Source organism: Fistularia commersonii, chromosome 8 (genome assembly GCF_037954325.1).
Source record: "Fistularia commersonii isolate RoL2024-O1a breed Wild chromosome 8, RoL_Fcom_v1.0, whole genome shotgun sequence".
NCBI lineage: Eukaryota > Metazoa > Chordata > Actinopteri > Syngnathiformes > Fistulariidae > Fistularia > Fistularia commersonii.
In genome coordinates, this window is record NC_141291.1 from 20,672,023 (window position 1) to 20,690,966 (window position 18,944).

General features: G+C 41.5%; 1 protein-coding gene across 9 annotated transcripts in view; it reads right to left on the reverse strand.

Annotated features, from left to right (window-relative positions):
* mpp7a (MAGUK p55 scaffold protein 7a) overlaps positions 1-18,944 on the reverse strand; it is a 155,609-nt gene that overhangs the window by 62,727 nt on the left and 73,938 nt on the right. For 7 of the 9 annotated variants that reach the window (XM_086151601.1, XM_086151604.1, XM_086151595.1 and 4 more), the window contains exons 6-9: positions 14,818-14,949; positions 2,551-2,632; positions 2,098-2,183; positions 1,621-1,695 (exon numbers count right to left, since the gene is read on the reverse strand). In XM_086151601.1, coding sequence (XP_086007727.1) covers positions 1,621-1,695; positions 2,098-2,183; positions 2,551-2,632; positions 14,818-14,949 — 375 coding nt within the window. The remainder of the gene's footprint in view (positions 1-1,620; positions 1,696-2,097; positions 2,184-2,550; positions 2,633-14,817; positions 14,950-18,944) is intronic. The other 2 variants (XM_086151602.1, XM_086151598.1) reach the window with 1 other exon arrangement.

Here is an 18,944-nt window from a genome sequence, read left to right on the forward strand (position 1 = left end):
ATAAAAATAAATAAGATGTAGCTGATTTTGAACAAATGGTGTCTTTCTGGGGAGATGATATGGGTATTTATATACAGTACAAATAAGTATCAGAAAAAGAAATGGATGCAGACTATTTGAAAAAATGATACTGGGTTAGAAGGAACATATTATGATTTCCAAAAAAGTGGACACTCAGCTATGCCTTGAAATACTGTACTTACCAAATACACAATGTTAACTCAGACATGTTGTATAATTTTGATATATTTAAAGTATGTCTCCTCTATAAGAATACATAATTCAGTTATACAAGAAAATATTGTCTTTTTATATCCAAAGACACAAATAAAGACCAATAGTGATTCAACAAGCATTATTATTTAAAAGAATCTCTCGACAAGTGTCAAGAGAGTTTTGTTTGAAACAAATATCCTTTCTGGTAATTAATTACAGTAAAGTAATTATATAAGTGATAAAACAGTAGCCCCATAACAAACAAACAAAAATTCAGTTTTCCTCTTTATCCTGCTTTTTCTTCATTGTCTTTGTTTACCCATCAATATTTTGCTAAAGGGCTGACCGTAACCAAGAAATCTTTGGTCCTGTCTGTTACGGTATGGTACTACACAAGTACTGGAGTATTCTGTGCAAAAGAGCAGTCAATTTATGACCATGCTCAAAGTTCCTGTGAAAAGCAATGAGCCACCCCCTGATGCTCCAGACAGGTCATTAAAAGAGTGTCTGGTCTGGATGACAAAAGGGGTACATTTGGTGAGCTAACACTAGTAGATTGGAACGCTCCTCCAAAGTATTGAAAGTTAAAGAAAACATCAAAAGGAAATGTGCAGTGATTACCAAAAATAAATTCACAATTATTAATTAGAATATGTTTAAAGTAAAGCTTTTCCAAATAAGTAATCAAGCTTGTAAACACATGAATACTCCCAATAAATATTGCTGTATGTGATTCCCTTCAGAAGCCTGTGTCCTGGCCTGTGATTTTCAACATCTCATAAAGAGATATTAGCATCACAGTCAACTGACTAAAACAAGACACACAATAAAACAATAAAATGATCATGTCCACTGGCCTTTCCTGAGACTAGAGTAATATTGAAATTTGACTGTGTGCAATGTCAATTACACGGTTTCTTAAAATTAAAAAACACGGGTTTGTGTATGTGTCACTGTTTTTATCCAATTCTACATTTAAATTTGCTCATGTAAATAAATCTTTTATGAACAACAATGTAATATTCTCTTGTATTAACATCTAAACACCTCCAAGGTGAAATAAATGAGAAATGCTTTAAGGTTACAAAATTTAGCACTAATTTTAGAGGGATTAATCATATTTGTTTACTTTTAAGCAAAATGTGCACTTAAATGGCTTCCCAAAGAAGGTAACTTCATTGGGGGGGTAAAGGGATGATGATTTAATTTTTATGTTAAAAAAGGGCTGTACATCTACCTGACATATATCTGACATTATTGTGCCTGGTAATTCTTATCAACTGGTATACAGAAGGCCGTGTAAGGCTGTGAGAACCCACATAAAAGCAGATACTGAAAAGATGTTTAGATATCAAAATGTGTTTAGTCTAATCAAAGAAACAATTTAACCTGAGAAGTATGTACCTTTGGCTCCTTGGTGGCTGGCTCCTCTTTAACACCAGGGAAAACTTTAAAGACAATGGCCCCCTTTGACTTGGCCTTGAAAATTCGAAACACAAAAATACAAGGCAGATATGTTAAGTAAGATCCAGAAGAAAGCAGCTGAAATAACCAAGATAATTTCTTCCAAAATCAAGTAATCCCAAGTAAAGTCAAATATGGTGTCCATAGATCAGGCGGTACAACTGGCTCTCCACTAATGCTCTCCAATGTATTGATTTAGTATGCTCCTCCTAATTTTTACATACAGAAGTGCCCTAGAGCTTGATATTTGAGCACAGACATGGTGATCACAGGTTCTGTATGACTGAATATACTTTTCAGCCTTCACAAACTAAAAAGGGTTTTGCTGTGGGAATAGTCAAAACATTGCCATACAAGAGGTCATTGGAAGAGAGAGAACATTTAAGTCAGAATGAAGCACAGAGAAATGAAGCTTACCAGAATTTCAATTATTTCCTCTGGTTTCTTGTCATCGACAGAGATTCCATTGACCTCTCTTAACTCATCCCCAACATGAATCAGTCCTATTACACACAAATACATACAGTTACATTTGTATACCAAAGCTCAATCAGTTTGATATTTCTTACATTCTGAAGTGAGTGTTTCCAGTGCATATTCTAAAACTGGTTAATTAAGAATGCTATGATTAAGAATTATAATGTCTGTTGACTGGTCAGCAGACTAGAATTGCTCTATGTTTATACTTTGCGATCAACCCTGTCTCCTATTTCAGTCTTGAAAAGATACAGTTATTTCTCTTAATATGTGAAAAACTTCCTTTAAATATCTCTACCTTATTATTTTTGTATAAAATTAAAAGATAATCTGACAAAAAATATTGCAAAATTATCATTGGTATAGAGGCATGAAAAAAGCAATTGAACCAACCACTTCTGTCTGCTGCGCCTCCTCTCAAGATTCTGGCAACAAAAATGGCCCCTGTGCATTCATCACGCTTTATTGTTGCACCCTAAAAGATAACAGGAATAAAAATTAAATGTCTTTTTAGTAATCACCCTGGGCTTACACTCTTCTTTCAGTTGTTCTTTCCAAATTTAAATGCTAATTGCTAAGATTTACTCAAAAATGTATATTTAATAGGTACCAAAATCCCCAAATCATCACTTTTGTAGAGGGTGGGTGTAGGAGCCTTTTCTATGGTAAGCACATAATCTAATCTTAAGGGGTTTCACCAGTTATCAGCAGATTTTATTGGTAATTACTGTAAGTACTAGATTATTCAATGATATATAATGCAATTCATTTAAATAAGCCATTTGGATAAGAGCAATAAAATGATAGAGAGAATCTGAATTTGGAGAGACTCTGAAAATTACAGTTTGCAAACAAATAAATATACAGTGCTCCCCACTTTGCACCTTTCACTGAAAGCCAATTGGCATACCTGAAGTCAGTTGCCTTTTGGCTGAATTCACTGTGAAGAAAAATCTGACAATCTCTGCAAAATTGAAAATGGTCCCATACAAGGAATTTCAATTTGCCATTCATTGTTTGTCAAATTGTTGATTAAATGCTTCATGTTTTTAGATCACTGATAACAAATATTCCTTCTCTTTCACCACCCAAATTAGTATGACTTTCCATTTGTCAAAGTCCCTTATCTAAAGAGCACCTACCACCCCAGAGTCCACAGGAGAGCTGCCTCCTTTGCCTACTACCATCTGGCCAGAGGCACAGTGGTGAGAAATGTAGAACAACACGACTTAAGAAATCGCTCTATCCAACTGCCATCAGACTCCTAAACAGCTAACACGAATCAACCTTCTTCATCTAACTCTATTCTCTGTATCCTCCTCTCACACCAACAACCTTCATAACCTCTCTCACCTTCGTCCATAAATCTTCTCTTTGGTCTTCCTCGAGACCTCCTGCCTGGCAGCTCCAGTTCCAGCATTCATCTACCAATACATTCACTATCCTTCCTCTGTACATGGCCAAACCATCTCAGTCTGGTATCTCTGACCTTCTGTCCAAAACTTTTAACATGTGCTGTTCCTCAGACTCATTACTGATCCTATCCATCCTGGTCACACCCAAAGAGAACCTTAGCATCTTTATCTCTGCGACCTCTAGCTGTGCCTCCTGTTTTTTTATCGTAACTTTTTGTAGTCCATACAGCATTGCTGGTCTCATCACTGTCTTGTACACCTTTCCTTTCATTCTGGCTGATAGTTTCCTATCACATGCCCCTGACACCCAGGTAACTGAAATCCTCCAACTTCTTGATCTCCACTCCCTGTAGCCTCACTGTTCCACCTGAGTTCCTCTCATTCACACACACATACTCTCTTGCTGCAACCAACTTTCATTCCTCTTCTTTCCAGCGCATACCTCCACCTCTCCAGATTTTCCTCAACCTGTTCTCTGCTCTCACAACAGATCACAATGTCATCGGTCCAATGATCAGACCATGATGTTTGGTCCATGGAAATTCCTTTCTAACTTCATCTTCCCCAGAAACTGCCCTCCGACTAACATCTCGGTCATGCCTGTTGATAAGAAACAGCTGTCAGATCACCATTTCATCACCTGCACCCTTGCCCTCTCCCTCAACTCCCCCCACTTGGTCTTTACGGGCAGACACCTCCATTCACTGAATCACATGAATCCCACTGACGAAGCTACTGACACACTGATTTCCACCCTCTCCTCCTCAATAGAACAACTCTGCCCCATCACCACCAGACCTGTTCGCTCAACCACACCAGCTCCATGGCTATCTGACACTGTGCGTAGTGACAGACGGTCCCTCAGAGCGGCTGAACGCAAATGGAAGAAGTCCCTACTCCCTGATGACCTCCAAACCTTCCAATCGCTCCTATCCACCTTCCCCTCCATTCTCTCGAAGGCGAAACCCTCTATAGCTCCAAAATTCAATCCTCTCCATCTAATCCCAAGAAACTCTTTGAAAATTTCACACTTCTCCAACCCCCTCCTCCCCTTCACACCTCTTCCCTTCTGCTCGATGATTTTGCAAACTTCTTTGAAAAGAACGTATATGACATTAGATCCTCTTTCTCTCATAATTCAACTAGGTCCACAGCCAACCTCCCCTCCTCTCCCTCCCAATCTATCACACCAGTCACTACCCTACCCCCTCCTCCAACCCGTCCTCTTCATCCCCTCCTAACCCACCTCAGCCTACCCTACCCCACTTCACCCCTCTCTCTCTCCCCGAGGTCCTCAAACTCATAACATCCAGCCGGCCGACCACCTGCTCCCTCGACCCGGTCCCCTCCCCCCTCTTACAATCCATAGCACCAGACCTTCTCCCCTTCCTATCTCACCTCATCAACACGTCCTTCCAGACAGGCTGCTTTCCATCTGCCTTCAAGTCAATGAGGGTCACCCCTCTGCTCAAGAAACCAGCACTTGACCCATCTGACGTCAAAAACTATGGACCCGTCTCCCTACTACCCTTTCTCTCAAAAACACTCGAACACGCAGTCTTTAACCAACTGTCTTACTACCTTCAGCAAAATAACCTCCTGGACCCTCTTCAGTCAGAATTCAAAGTAGGTCACTCGACAGAGTGTTCCTGTTTTTCAAGGGAAAAAAAGTGTTCACTACAGCCATTTCCATCCTTTTTGCAAAATCTACCACCATCTGTCCCTCTGTGTTCCTTTCCTGTATACCAAATCTGTCCCTCACTTCTTCATCCCCTCTATTGCCTTCACCAAAATGGCCATTGGAGTCTACTCCAATTACCACTCTATCATCTCTGGGGATATTCATCATCACTTAATCTAGCTCATTCCAGAAGTTCTCCTTCTCCTCAAACTCGCATCCTATCTGCAGGGCATAGCAACTTATAACATTGAGCATCACATCTTTAATTTCTAGTTTCAGACTCTTAAGTCTATCTGACATTCTTTTCACCTCCAGAATGTTCCTAGCAAACTCCTTCTACATTTCTCTTGTCAGTATCATGGTAGATCAACTTAAAGCCTGCTCCTAAGCTTTTGGTCTTACTACCTTTCCACCTCGTCTCCTGGACACACAGAATATCTACCTTCCTTCTCTGCATCATTTCGACCAACTCTCTACCGTCTCCTATCATAGTCCCAATATTCAATGTCCCTACTTTCAGTCCCTGACTCTTGCCTTTCCTTTTCTCTTTCTGCTTCAAAACACACCTTTCTCCTCTCCTTCTTTAACCTACAGTAGCTCAGTTTCCATTGGTTCACTGTATGTCATCACTACCAATGGCAGTCGTTGATAACCCAGGCCTTGACCGATCAGTTATGATCTGGTTATGATTGATTCACATGTTTGGTTTTGGCAAAAGTTTTACACCGGGTGCCCTTTCTGACGCAACCCTCTGCATTTATGTGGGCTTGGGACTGGCTCGGGGAGACACCTGCCCATGGCGCCCTGAGGCTGCATACTTCACTGCGCTTATAAGTAGCCTCACCAAGACCCCTTGAGGAATCTATGGGGGATTGACAAGAGAATGACACACCTGACAAGGTAGATGAGCTAAAGGCTGCAATTGAAGCAACTTGTGCTCCCAGAACAATTCAGGTGTGCCACAGGTTGATCACTTCATGTCATGATATTGGAAATCATTAAGATGAACCTGTACAGTTTGTGGTGACAAGACAATGTAGCACATCTCACTGTTAAGAGTTTTCTTACTATTTTCATAGCATGAAAACCATAGCAAGAAAACCATAATTTCATGTTATTTTGACAACTCACGTGAAGACAGCAGGACGTGTGAGCACAAATGGCCTTCGTCCTTAAACAGGAACCTACCCCCGTGATCGTAAATGCAAATAAGCATAAAGGTGTTGCAGCTCAGTGGTAGAGCACATGCATGAGGTCCTGGGTTCAATCCCCGGCACCTCCAATGTAAGTCGCTTTGGATGAAAGAGTCTGCCAAATGACTGCAAAGCAAATGGGAACCTACCCCCTGATAAGGAACCTACCCCCCTGAATGTAAACAGGAATTACCCTCTTCCTGTATATGATCTTGTCAACAACACCGATACACTTTCACACAATAAAAGGCCAAGCAAGGAGGAACTTGGTGCGATTCTCTGGATCTTACCTCCAAAGAGCGCGCTGAGTCTCCCCCTCTGCAGAGCTCAAAAGAATAGTCACTTGTCTGTGTTATTTCTTGTGATAACCTCGGTCTCCTCTTTACATGCTTCAACGTAGACTAGCCTGAACTAGAGTTACTCTCTAACACTCACATTTATTCATTGTGTGTACCCCTTATACTGCAATGAAGGGTTGTCATAGGTAAGAGGCAGGGAGCACCCTGGTTTTGTCACCAAACCACATATCAATCAATCATTCACATGCCTTGGGGCTTATGCACCTCCAAATCAATGTAGTGCATCATTTTTGACTGTGGGAGAAAACTTGAGAATCTGTATAAAAATGCACATGGGGGGACATGCAAAAATTTGATTGGGATGCTGTGAGGCTGGCAACACTAACCACTGCCCCTCCATACAAATCTGACAAGAAATGAAATATGAGTAGACATGTCAACAGTTGGATTTAAATTAATAGGTTATGGGGGGGTTGTCTTTAGGAGGGAATGAACTGAATCTGAGAAGCAAATGCAAACGCTGACTGAAATCATGCTATGAACATACATCTAAGAACCCCACAGCCACTTTATTCAGTGAACCACAAAGACACAAAGAGAAAAGAATGCTATGCTTTACTTCTGTTCAACAAGCATTCTAAAACATATTGATTTTTCTATCTACTCAAAAACAGACACATCCAATGATTCTACCAAAGCCGCAGCCAAAACTAGAGGAACCAATTTTTCCAAACACACAAGGGAACAACAAGCACAGGGCCCCATTCCAAACCCACAAGATGAGGCCCATAACAACCAATCACAACATAACCCCATGAACTTTACTTGACATTGTGGCATTTGACAATCATTATTTCTCCCTCCAATTTGAGAGTGACAAGGGAAAACAAACATGGGCAGAAAAGCAAGCATGTCTTGACATGATGTCGCTGAATAGCGAATGTGTAACAGCTTCAATAACCTCCTGCTGACTGCCTTGTTGGCTGTGTTCAGATGTATAAATACCAGCATAGTGAAAACATATGCTTCCGTTCTTCCCAGCAGTTGTTGACTTTGGAAAAATTAAACACAAGTGGGGACAGGCCGGTGGACATTAAAATACAATTACTTCCAATCATATTCAGTACAATCACCAACAATATATCCTAGCAAACAGCAGTGTGAAGCACTTTTTTGGGGGTTTTCAAGTGGGTACCTTCCTTCACCTGTATGACATTAAGATAGGCCACCCCAAGAAGGTTGAAATCAAAGTGAAATCCAGCATCCTGGAAACATCCTACTACACCCCCTAACATGAATATAAATCTTACCATAGAACATATAATTATCTATTCTAACAGACCTATTAGCCTACTTCATAAAAGTAATGGTTGATAAGAAAATATGAATATTTTCATACAAATATAAAAATGTGTTTCCATATTAACCGTATGTATCACCATATCAACATCGAACAAACAGTTTGTCACGGTGAGTTTTATCCTCGCTCTGGATTTGTTTTGTTTTTCCTGCATAGTTCTCCAAGTTAAAAAACACATTTTCACATGCCACTACTCATTTCCAAAGTGAGTTGGGAGGTGGAGCACCAGAGGAGAAACCACTTTAACAGACAACAATGACCACATTCAACCATAGAACTTTTTGGCTCTCTAAAGGCAGAGATGAACAAACATGTCCACATTAATGATTACACTTGATGGCGGGATCAAATTCATTTAAGACTGCTGTGATATTAAGATCTATGAAATCTCTCTTTAGTGCCTTTGAAAACATTATTCGTGTTCACAACTTCACAGCCTGAAAACATGGCACTAATGGTAATACCTGCAAAGACATACATAACTTCCTATGTCTATGTGTAGAAAGTGCAGAAACTTAGTAGGGGAAATAAGTAACTTCAGCAATATTTTTCCTTTATGAGATTATTGGTTAATTGTAAATAAAGTCCTTGGTCTTATACTATTTTAAATTCAAAAACCTTCTCCAAGGATGTTGAAAAAACATCATTTATGTCTTCATGCACACAACCTAAGATTCTTAGACAGTTTTCCTAGTATTTATTTGTATTCCAAAGATCTCCATAATATACAGTATATACCTGGACATGGAACAGAGGACAATAGCCTTGTGAGCATCAAAGGTCATCTAAACATAACTCCACCTGAAAACTTGTTATCACACCAAAGTTACAGTGTATTATCATTCTAGTATGTTCTTGATCCGTCTATTTCGAAATAACTGATTATAGCAAATACCTGCATTCGCTGTTATAATGTACGCCCATAAAAACCCATACATTCATTTGAGACATATGAAGGAATTTCGAGATGTATGCACACAAAACACAGCATAGTAACATGATCAGAGCAATTCTAATCCATCAACTGAAAGATGCATTGCATTTAAAGTGTATGGGCTGATCTGTAAATCACTTCCATATGTACTGTATGGTCTCACCCCATTAAGCACCTGAGTAATTCCAAGGCAGTGTAATTACTGTCTTCTTCTTTTAAAATAATTTAAATTAAGGTTTAAACATCCTTTAAGTAAGTGGTCCCCAACCTTTTTATCACCACAGACCGCTTGAAAATTTTACCAGGGACAGGGGGTGTAGTACACGTAGATTGTTTATAGTGCAACTATAATAATAAACATGAATCCACTGTGTGGATCCACCTTTTCCCCTTCAAAAAAGAAACTTTCCGTCTTTCCGTCTTGACATCTGTTTCTTATTAATTTTGCTAGCTTGTGGGTTACATTTTTGGTGCTGAAGTGACCGAGATGTAACCAAGTGATCCCAGTCATTTTTCAAAATAAAAGATTTTTCAAAATAAAGATTGTTCAGATCCAGATAATGAATCCAACGGAAATAATTGATTATTTCTTATGCAGTCCGGTACCAATTGATCCACGGACCTGTAACAGTCCGTGGCCCAGGGGTTAAGGACCACTGCTTTAAGGTGTTTCTTTGTTCCTTTTTTGCAATTATTATAGTATATAGTATATAAAAAAATCTGTGATTCATGGTGAGCCTTCACACTGGGTGTCTGACGAATCAAATGTTTTGCTCTACAATGCAAGTACAAAACTCCTGAAAAGATACTGCTCTGACATGTTGAATGAGAAGTACAGTGCATCCAGCATCATGTAACAAGGGTATCAGGACGACAAAGCACAAAGATAGCAAAAATGTATTGATTGGCATTTTCTGCTACCAGGAAGCTTGTACACAGAAGAAATATTTAATCATGGCATTGCCAAGCGGATGGGACCAACCCTGCACTCTAAAAAATGCCACAACTCTAGGCAGGGAGGAAACTGATGATGATACATTATGGGTAAAAGATGACTTGCCATTGTTTATTATACAAAAATAACACAAGCTAAAGGGAATGCATGAGTATTTGCATGAGCAAATGCTCAAAAGAATTTTCGGATAATTTATAGTCCTGATCAACAAATAACTGTATAGAAATATAGAAAGGGAGGATGGTTGTCTGTAGAGACAGTGAAGTAATAAGATGTAGGTCTTATACTTTTTCTTCAGCTCCTCTTTTCAGGGGTCGACACAACAAATAATCTTCCTCCATCTAACTCTATTCTCTGCATCCCCTTCTCTCACATCATTCTGTCACATGCTGGATCTCCTCTCTGAAATTAGTGTAGCTGTTGTCAAAGATGAGGTGGTTGTGGAGTGTATGGCAGCAAAATCAAGGTTGAAAAGCATGAGAAGGGCTTGGTTAAGTATACAACCCTGAGGCATACCTGTGTTCAGGACCAGGATGGACCATCATGTGCCCTGTTCTCACTACCTGACGCCTGTTCGTGAGAAAGTGCCAGACACATGGATACAGTGGTGATTGAAATCCTGTTATTACTGTGATTAAAGCAACAGGCCAGTAATCATTGAGACAGGTGATGCGTAACTTTTTCGCTACAGGCAGTATAGTGAAGGATTTGAGGTAAACAGGAACTATGACCAACTGCAGGGACTGGTTAAAGATGTCTTGGAAAACTACTGCCAGCTGGTCTGCACATAACTTTAGGGTGTGATCTACCCTAAAGATAGGGTGTGGCATCTTGGATAGGCTCCAGTATCCCCCTAGACCCTCAGTAGGACAAGCTGTAGACAACAGATGGATGTATGGATGATCTGCATCGAATATACATAATTACATAATTACAGTATGGCTCCCTGTAGTTGTTAAAATTTGTGATTTCTACCTAGCATATTTTGTGTATGAGAGGATTCCTGTTTTCAGGATACTTGGACTAACACTGAGCAGTAACACTGAAAATAGGTGTAATTTTTTTTCCCTACTTATATTTCACACAAAGTTAAACACAGACTATTCTAAATATATTTTAGAATTTTGAGTTTTCTTCTTAAGATGAAATAGCTAATCAGTGTAGTGTTACACACTGAGATCTAGTCGTTGCACTGCAACTGGCATGAACTTAAGTAAAATTTGAAAATGAGTCATGATAGAATCAAACCTCCCAGCACCACCCTGATCTGTGTTGCACTTTCCTGTTCAAAAATTCACTGTCTTCTATGGTTTTATGGACATACATAAAGAGTTACAGTTTCACATGGGAACTAGCATACATATGTCAGACCCTGTTTCGTTAGATGCCCCTGATCATGACATTTTCCTACCTTCTCTGGCTTGGTTCAACATGTGTTTCAATTCACAATCTCTGCTCTTTATCATAAACCACGAACAAATGTAGCATGAAATGTGCACTGTAATACTGTAACGATTGATTAACAATTGCAGCAAATTGACTTATTACAATCTACTAGACTAGTAACAAATAAGGTAGTAATTGATGAATAACAAGGGAAAGAAAGGGAATCTGTGGCAGTAACCATTGACTCACTGAACTGTAAAGATAAAGGCAGACACAAAAGAGCAAGTCATTGCGCATTGCATACCCCTGCTGTCATGATGCTGAGTTTAAACTACATAGTTCTCCAACTCAATGGACCATGCAACATGCAGAACCCTAAAAATGGAGAAAGTGTGTTGCACATTCCCCAGGAAGCAGTTACAGAATTTGCACAAGCCGAGAGTCAAGTTGGCAGTTAAGGTGACCACAAAATTAAAACAGAGGCTGCAGTGGCAAGAAATATACAAGACAGGCTGATTCTCAACACAATGCAAGGAAATAGTTTCATCAGCACAAACAGTTAAGGTGAGGAGGTTCTGGCCCCGAGCCAAGGGGGCACGGTCATTTTATACCTAAGAAGGACTTGTTTTACACACTCTTGGAATTTGGGCACTTGGGGTGCCGGGCTGCAACCTGGATAAAGCCGCGGAGAGCGTTATCAATTATGAGATCAGTGGAAGAGTACAGAGTTGGGCATCACTTTGTCATCATTTTAACCACTACACGAGTTATCTATCCGTGATGCACCTCTCTTTAAACTGCGTTTCCTACTGAAGGCCTGGGTGTAAAATGCATGGCCCGCCACTGAATAATAGTGATCATAATAACCAATGATATACTCGGGCTCAGAAATATTTTCATTTCCTCTCCTCTTTCTTTCCTCTTTCGTTTTGTCTGCTCCAGAGGTTGCCACTGTGAATTATCTGCATCCATCTCACCCGGACTTCTTGGAACACCAACTCCCTTCATATCCCCTCTCACTACATCCATAATTGTCCTCTTTGGCCTTCCTTGGGGCCTCCTACCTGTCTGCCAGTTTCAACCTGAATGTCCCTCTCCCCAGCCATTTAATCCAGCTCTTGGGGGGAAAATCCTGAGTCATTCCCAAGCCTGTTGAGAGACTAAGTGTCTCCAATATGTCCTGAGTCTTCCTGGGACGACCACTTGGATGAACATACCCACAACACCTCAGCAAGGAGCCATGAAGGATACTGAACAGATGACCCAGCCATCTCATCTGGCTCCTCTTGATGCAGAGGGGAAACAGCTACTCTACTCTACCTTTCCCCCCTGTGAATGACCAAGCGTCTGACCTTATTTCCAAGGGAGAGCCCCAGACACTCAAACTAAGTAAACTTGTTTAGGCCACTTGCCCACTTGTAAACATGATCTTGTTCTTGGTCACTTGCTATAGCTTGTTACCATAGGTGAGGATGAGAATGTTGATTGACCCGGAAATCGAGAGCTTTGCCTTACAGCTCAGCTTGTTCTTTACCAAGACAAAGTGATGCAGAGTAAATACCACTGCACACGACACTGCATCACTCCACCTGACCATCTCTGACGCAATTTTTTCCTCCCTCGGGAACAAGATCCAGAGATCTTTAAACTCCTCCACCTTTTTCCAACTGAAGGCAATGGTCTCAGATTTGGAGGATGTGAATCTCATTCCAGCCGCTTCCCAGTCAGCGGTAAACTACCAGAGAGAGATAAAGTCAACAGCACCGAGCATCTGCAAAAAGAAGAGCCCCAATCCCACAGCAACCAAATCACAGTGCCTCATTTGTCTATAAATTCTGTCCATAAACGCTATGAACTGATCAGTGACAAAGGGCAGCTTGTCAAAGTCAAACCCTCACCAGAAACAAATATAACACAATGCCTGCAATATGGACCAAGCTCTGGCACCTTTTATGCGAGGACTGAACAGCATGTATCACAGCATCCGGTACCCAATGGTCTGCAGCACCCCACACAGGAATCCACGTGAGACATGGTCAAATGCCTTCCCTAAATCCCCTGAGTATATGTAGACTGGTTGGGTGAACTCCCAGCTACCCCCACGAACCTGCTGAGGGTGTCAGACGGGAGGAATTCAGAGGAATTCTATAAATCTAGGAATTCAAACCATCCTGACACAACCATCTGCATGGGACCAGCAAATACAAGGAGTACATTACCGTTTACACTCTTGGGGCAGCATTTCTAAGACATTTTGTCTGAATCTCTACTGAATTCTTGCCAGGAACTGTGATAAGATGCCACCTGTACAACAGATCCAGTTGGGAAATTTCCTCACTCCCAAATATTCCACAGTCAACTGTCAGCTGTATTATGAGAACATGGAAGTGTTTGGGAACGTCAGCAACTCAGCTACGAAGCGGTAGGCCACATAAACTGACGGCGCAGGGTCCGCAGATACTGAGCCGCATAATGCAAAGAGGTTGGCATCTTTCCACAAATACCCACTACAGACCTTCAAACTTCATGTGGCCTTTAGAGTAGCTCAAGAACAGTGCACAGAGAGCTTCATAGAATGGGTTTCCATGGCCAAGCAGCTGCATCTAAGCCATACATCAATGCAAAGCGTTGGATGCAGTAGTCTAAAGCACGCCACCACTGGTCTCTAGAGCAGTGGAGACGCGTTCTCTGGACTGACAAATCACGCTTCTCCATCTGGAAATCTGATGGATGAGTCTGGGTATGGTAGCTGCCAGGAAAATGGTTCTTGTCTGACTGCATTGTGCCAAATGTGAAGTTTGGTGGAGGGGGGATTATGATTTGGGGTTGTTTTCTCAGAAGCTAGGCTTGGCCTCTTAGTTCCAGTGAAAGGAATTCTGAAAGCTTCAGCATGCCAACACATTTTGAGCCATTCCGTGCTCCCAACTTTGTGGGAACAGTTTGGAGCTGGCCCCTTCCTTTTCCACCATGACTGTGCAACAATGCACAAAGTAAGGTCCGTAAAGACATGGATGACAGAGTCTGGTATGAATGAACTTGACTGGCCTGCACAGAGTCTTGACCTCAACCTGATAGACCTCCTTTGGGATGAATTAGAGTGGCGACTGAGAGCCAGGCCTTCACATTAAACATCAGTACATGACCTCACAAATGCGTTTCTGGAGGAATGGTCAAAAACTCCCAGAAACACACTCTTGAATCTTGTGGACAGCCTTTCCAGAAGAGCTGAAGCTGTTATAGCTGCAAAGGGTAGACTGATGTTATATTGCACCCTATGAATTAGGAATGGGATGTCACTTAAGTTCGTATGCCAATCAAGGCAGGTGAGTGAATACTTTTGGCCATATGTATTGAGCATTTGCGAAAGACCCAACTGATACATTAGGCTCATCCATTTTTCAGACACTAACCCTAACCCTGACTAAAAACAAACCTACAAGAGGTTCCTTGTTTTTAACCAGTCTTATGATCTTCACAGACTCTTCATCATCTTCAATTTCTTCAGGCAGCGGAGGTAACTCAGGGTCATAGTTTTTCTGTGCAATTGTGTCATGAACCAATAGAAGGCCCTAGAAGAAGGAGAGGGAAAGACAGAAGGCAGAAAAAAAAACACAATTGGTTTGGTAACATATTTAACTTTGTTATGTACGTAAAGCAAAATGAATAATATACATAATAAATAAATAATATTACAACCTCAATAAATTATATCTTAAACAGAGGGAAAGTACTGCAATGCAGCCGTGTCTCCCAAAGCCTGCCTTTAGTGGGGGGGTGGGGAGGGGGCATGGAGCAGTGTCACCCTGAGCTGGTCCCAAGCCCCGATAAATGCAGAGGGTTGCATCAGGAAGGGCATCCGGCGTAAAACTTTTGCCAAAACCAAATATGCGCGTCAACCATAACCATATCATACCAGATCGATCGAGGACCGGGTTAACAACGACCGCCATTGGTACTGATGACCTACAGGGTACCAGTGAAAATTGGGCTACTGTGAGTCAAAGAAAAAGGACAAGAAGAAGAGGAGGAGGGCGTGAGAGGAGGAAAGGAAAGAGCCTGGGACTGAGAGTAGGAACTTTGAATATTGGGACTATAAGAGGAAAAGGTAGAGAGTTGGTCGAAATGATGCAGAGAAGCAAGGTAATTATTCTGTGTGTCCAGGAGACCAGGTGGAAAGGTAGTAAGACCAAAAGCTTAGGGGTGGGCTTTAAGTTGTACTATTAGGGTACTGACAGGAAGAGAAATTGAGTAGGAGGAAATTGAGTATCTTAAAGGAGGAGTTTGTTAGGAACGTACTAGAGGGGAAAAGAATGTCAGATAGACTTATGAGTCTGAATTGGAAATTGAAAGTGTGATGTTCTATGTTGTTAGTGGCTATGCCCCGCAGGTGGGATGTGAATCTGAAGAGAAGGAGAAGTTCTGGAATGAGTTAGATGAAGTGATGCAGAATATTCCCAGAAATGAGAGAGTGGTAATTGGAGTAGACTCCAATGGCCATGTTGGTGAAGGCAATAGAGGGGATGAAGAAGTGAGGGACAGATTTGGTATACAGGAAAGGAACACAGAGGGACAGATGGTGGTAGATTTTGCAAAAAGGATGGAAATGGCTGTAGTGAACACTTTTTTTCCCTTAAAAAACAGGAACATAGGGTAACTTTAAGAGCGGCGGTAGGAGCATGCAGGTAGACTACATCTTCTTTATACAAGGTAACCTGAAAGAGATCAGTGTCTGCAAAGTAGTTGGAGGTGAGAGTGTAGCAAGACAGAGGCATAGCAGAGGACAAAGTGGGAGAAGCTGAAAAGGAAGGAGTGTTGTATGGTTTTCAGGGAGGAGTTGAGAAGGGTCTGGGTGGTCAGGGAGAGCTTCCAGATGACTTGACAACAACAACTAGTGTGATCAGGAAGACAGGTAGAAGAGTACTTGGTGTGTCAACTGGAAGGAAAGTAGATGAGGAGACTCGGTGGTGGAATGAGGAAATGCAGGAGGATATACAGAGAAACCGGTTGGCGAAGAAGTGGTATGCTGAGAGGGCTGAAGATAACAGACGGGAGTACAAGGAGATACAACATAAGGTAAAGATAGAGGTAGCAAAGGCAAAACAAAGAGCATATGATGACCTGTATGCTCGGTTGGAAAGTAAAGAGGGAGAGAATGATCTATACAGGTTTGCAAAACAGAGATAAAGATGGAAAGAATGCACAACAGGTCCGGGTGATTAAAGATAGAGGGAAATTTATTAAAAGATGCTAGAAGAGTGATGGGACGATGGAAAGAGTACTTTGAAGAGCTGATGAATGTTGAAAATGAGAGGCAAGGGTAGAAGAAGAGACAATTGTAGACCACAAAGTAGCACAGATTAGTAAAAGTGAAGTGAGGAAGGCATTGAAGAGGATGACGATTGGAAAGGCAGTTGGTCCTGATACCTGTGGAGGTGTCTAGGAGAGGCAGCAATAAAGTTTGACTAGATTATTCAACAGAATCTTAGAGTGAGAAAATGCCTGAAGAATGGAGACAAAGTGTGATGGTTCCCATTTTTAAGAATAAGGGGGATGTCCAAAATTGCGGCAACTACAGAGGGATGAAGTTGATTAGCCATACAATGACGTTATGCGAATGAGTAATGGAAACTAGACTGAGAGCAGAAGTCACTATTTGTGAATGGCAGTATGGCTTCATGCCTAGAAAGAGTTCTACATATACAGTATTTGCTTTGAGAATGCTAATAGAAGCACAGAGAAGGTCAGAGGGAGCTGCATTTTGTTTTCGTAGACCTAGAAAAAGAATACGAAAATGAAAAATGGCTGTAATGAAAAAAAAAAGGAAAAAGAAAGGAAAGGATAATTATAAGAGCGGAGGTAGGAGCACGCAGGTAGACTACACCTTTTATAGACAAGGTAATCTGAAAGAGATCAGTGACTGCAAAGTAGTTGGAGGTGAGAGTGTAGCAAGACAGAGGCATAGCAGAGGACAAAGTGGTGGAAGCTGAAAAGGGAGGAGTGTTGTATAGTTTTCAGGGAGGAGTTGAGAAGGGTCTGGGTGGTCAGGGAGAGCTCCAAGATGACTGGACAATAACATTTAGTGTTATCATGGAGACAGGTAGAGGAGTACTTGGTGTGTAATCTGGAAGGAAAGTATATAAGGAGACTTATAATGAGGAAGTGCAGGAGTATATACAGAGAAATCGGTTAGCAAAGACGAAGTGGGATGCTGAAAGGACTGAAGAGAACAGACAGGAAATGAAATGAAAGAGAGGAGAGGGTAGAAGACGTGACTACTGTAGACCACAAAGTAGCACAAATTATTTAAAGTGAAGTAAGGAAGGCATTGCAGAGGATGATGAGTGGAAAAGCAGTTGATTCTGATGATATATCTGTGGAGGTGTGGAAGTGCCCAGTAGAGGCAGTGGTAGAGTTTCTGATTCGATTGTTCATCAGGATCTTAGAGAGTGAGAAGATGCTTGAAGAATGGAGACCAAGTGTGATGGTGCCTATTTTTAAGAATAAAGGGGATGTGCAGAATTGCGGACACTATAAAGGGAGCCATACAATTAACTTATGGGAAAGAGTAGTGGAAACTAGACTGAGAGCAGAAGTCTGCATATGTGAACAGGAGTATGGCTTCATGCCTAGAAAGAGTACTACAGATGCAGTATTTGCATTGAGAATGCGAATAAAGAAGTACAGAGAAGGCCAGAGGGAGCTGCATTGTGTTTTTGTATACCTAAAACAAAGCATACGATAGGGTGCTAAGAGAGGAGCTCTGGTGTTGTATGATGAAATCTGGAGTTGCATAGAAGTATGGTAGACTGGTGCAGGACTGGTATGTTAGCTGTGGGACAGTGGTGCGGTGTGCTGTAGGGGTATCTGAGAAGTTCAAGGTGGAGGTGGGACTCCATCAGGGATCAGCTCTGAGCCCCTTCTTGTTTCCAGTGGTGATGAACAGGCTGACAGATGAGGTTACACAGGAATCCCCATAGACCATGATGTTTGCAGATGACATTGTGATCTGTATTGAGCGCAGGGAACAGGTTGGGAAAATCTAGAGGTGGAGGTATGCTCTGGAAAGGAGAGGAATGAAAGTTAGTCAAAGCAAGACAGAATATATGTGTGTGAAACGGAGAGTGCGGAAAGGAGGTGAAGAGACGGGTCCAAGCAGGTTGGAATGAATGGAGACAAGTGTCAGGGGTTCTATGTGATAGAAGACTTTCAGCCAGAATGAAAGGAAAGGTGTACAAGACAGTGGTGAGACCAGCGATGATGTATGGACTAGAAACTGTTTCAATGACCAAAAGACAGCAGGCAGAACTAGAGGTTGCAGAGATGAAGATGTTGAGGTTCTCTTTGGGAGTGACCAGGATGGATAGGATCAGGAACGAGTCTATCAGAGGGACGGCATATGTTCGATGTTTTGGAGAGAAGGTCAGAGAAGCCAGACTGAGATGGTTGGGTCATGTACAGAGAAGGGATAGAGAATATATTGGTAGACGGATGCTGGAACTGGAGCTGCCAGGCAAGAGGTCTCGAGGAAGACCAAAGAGAAGATTTATGGACGTAGTGAGAGAGG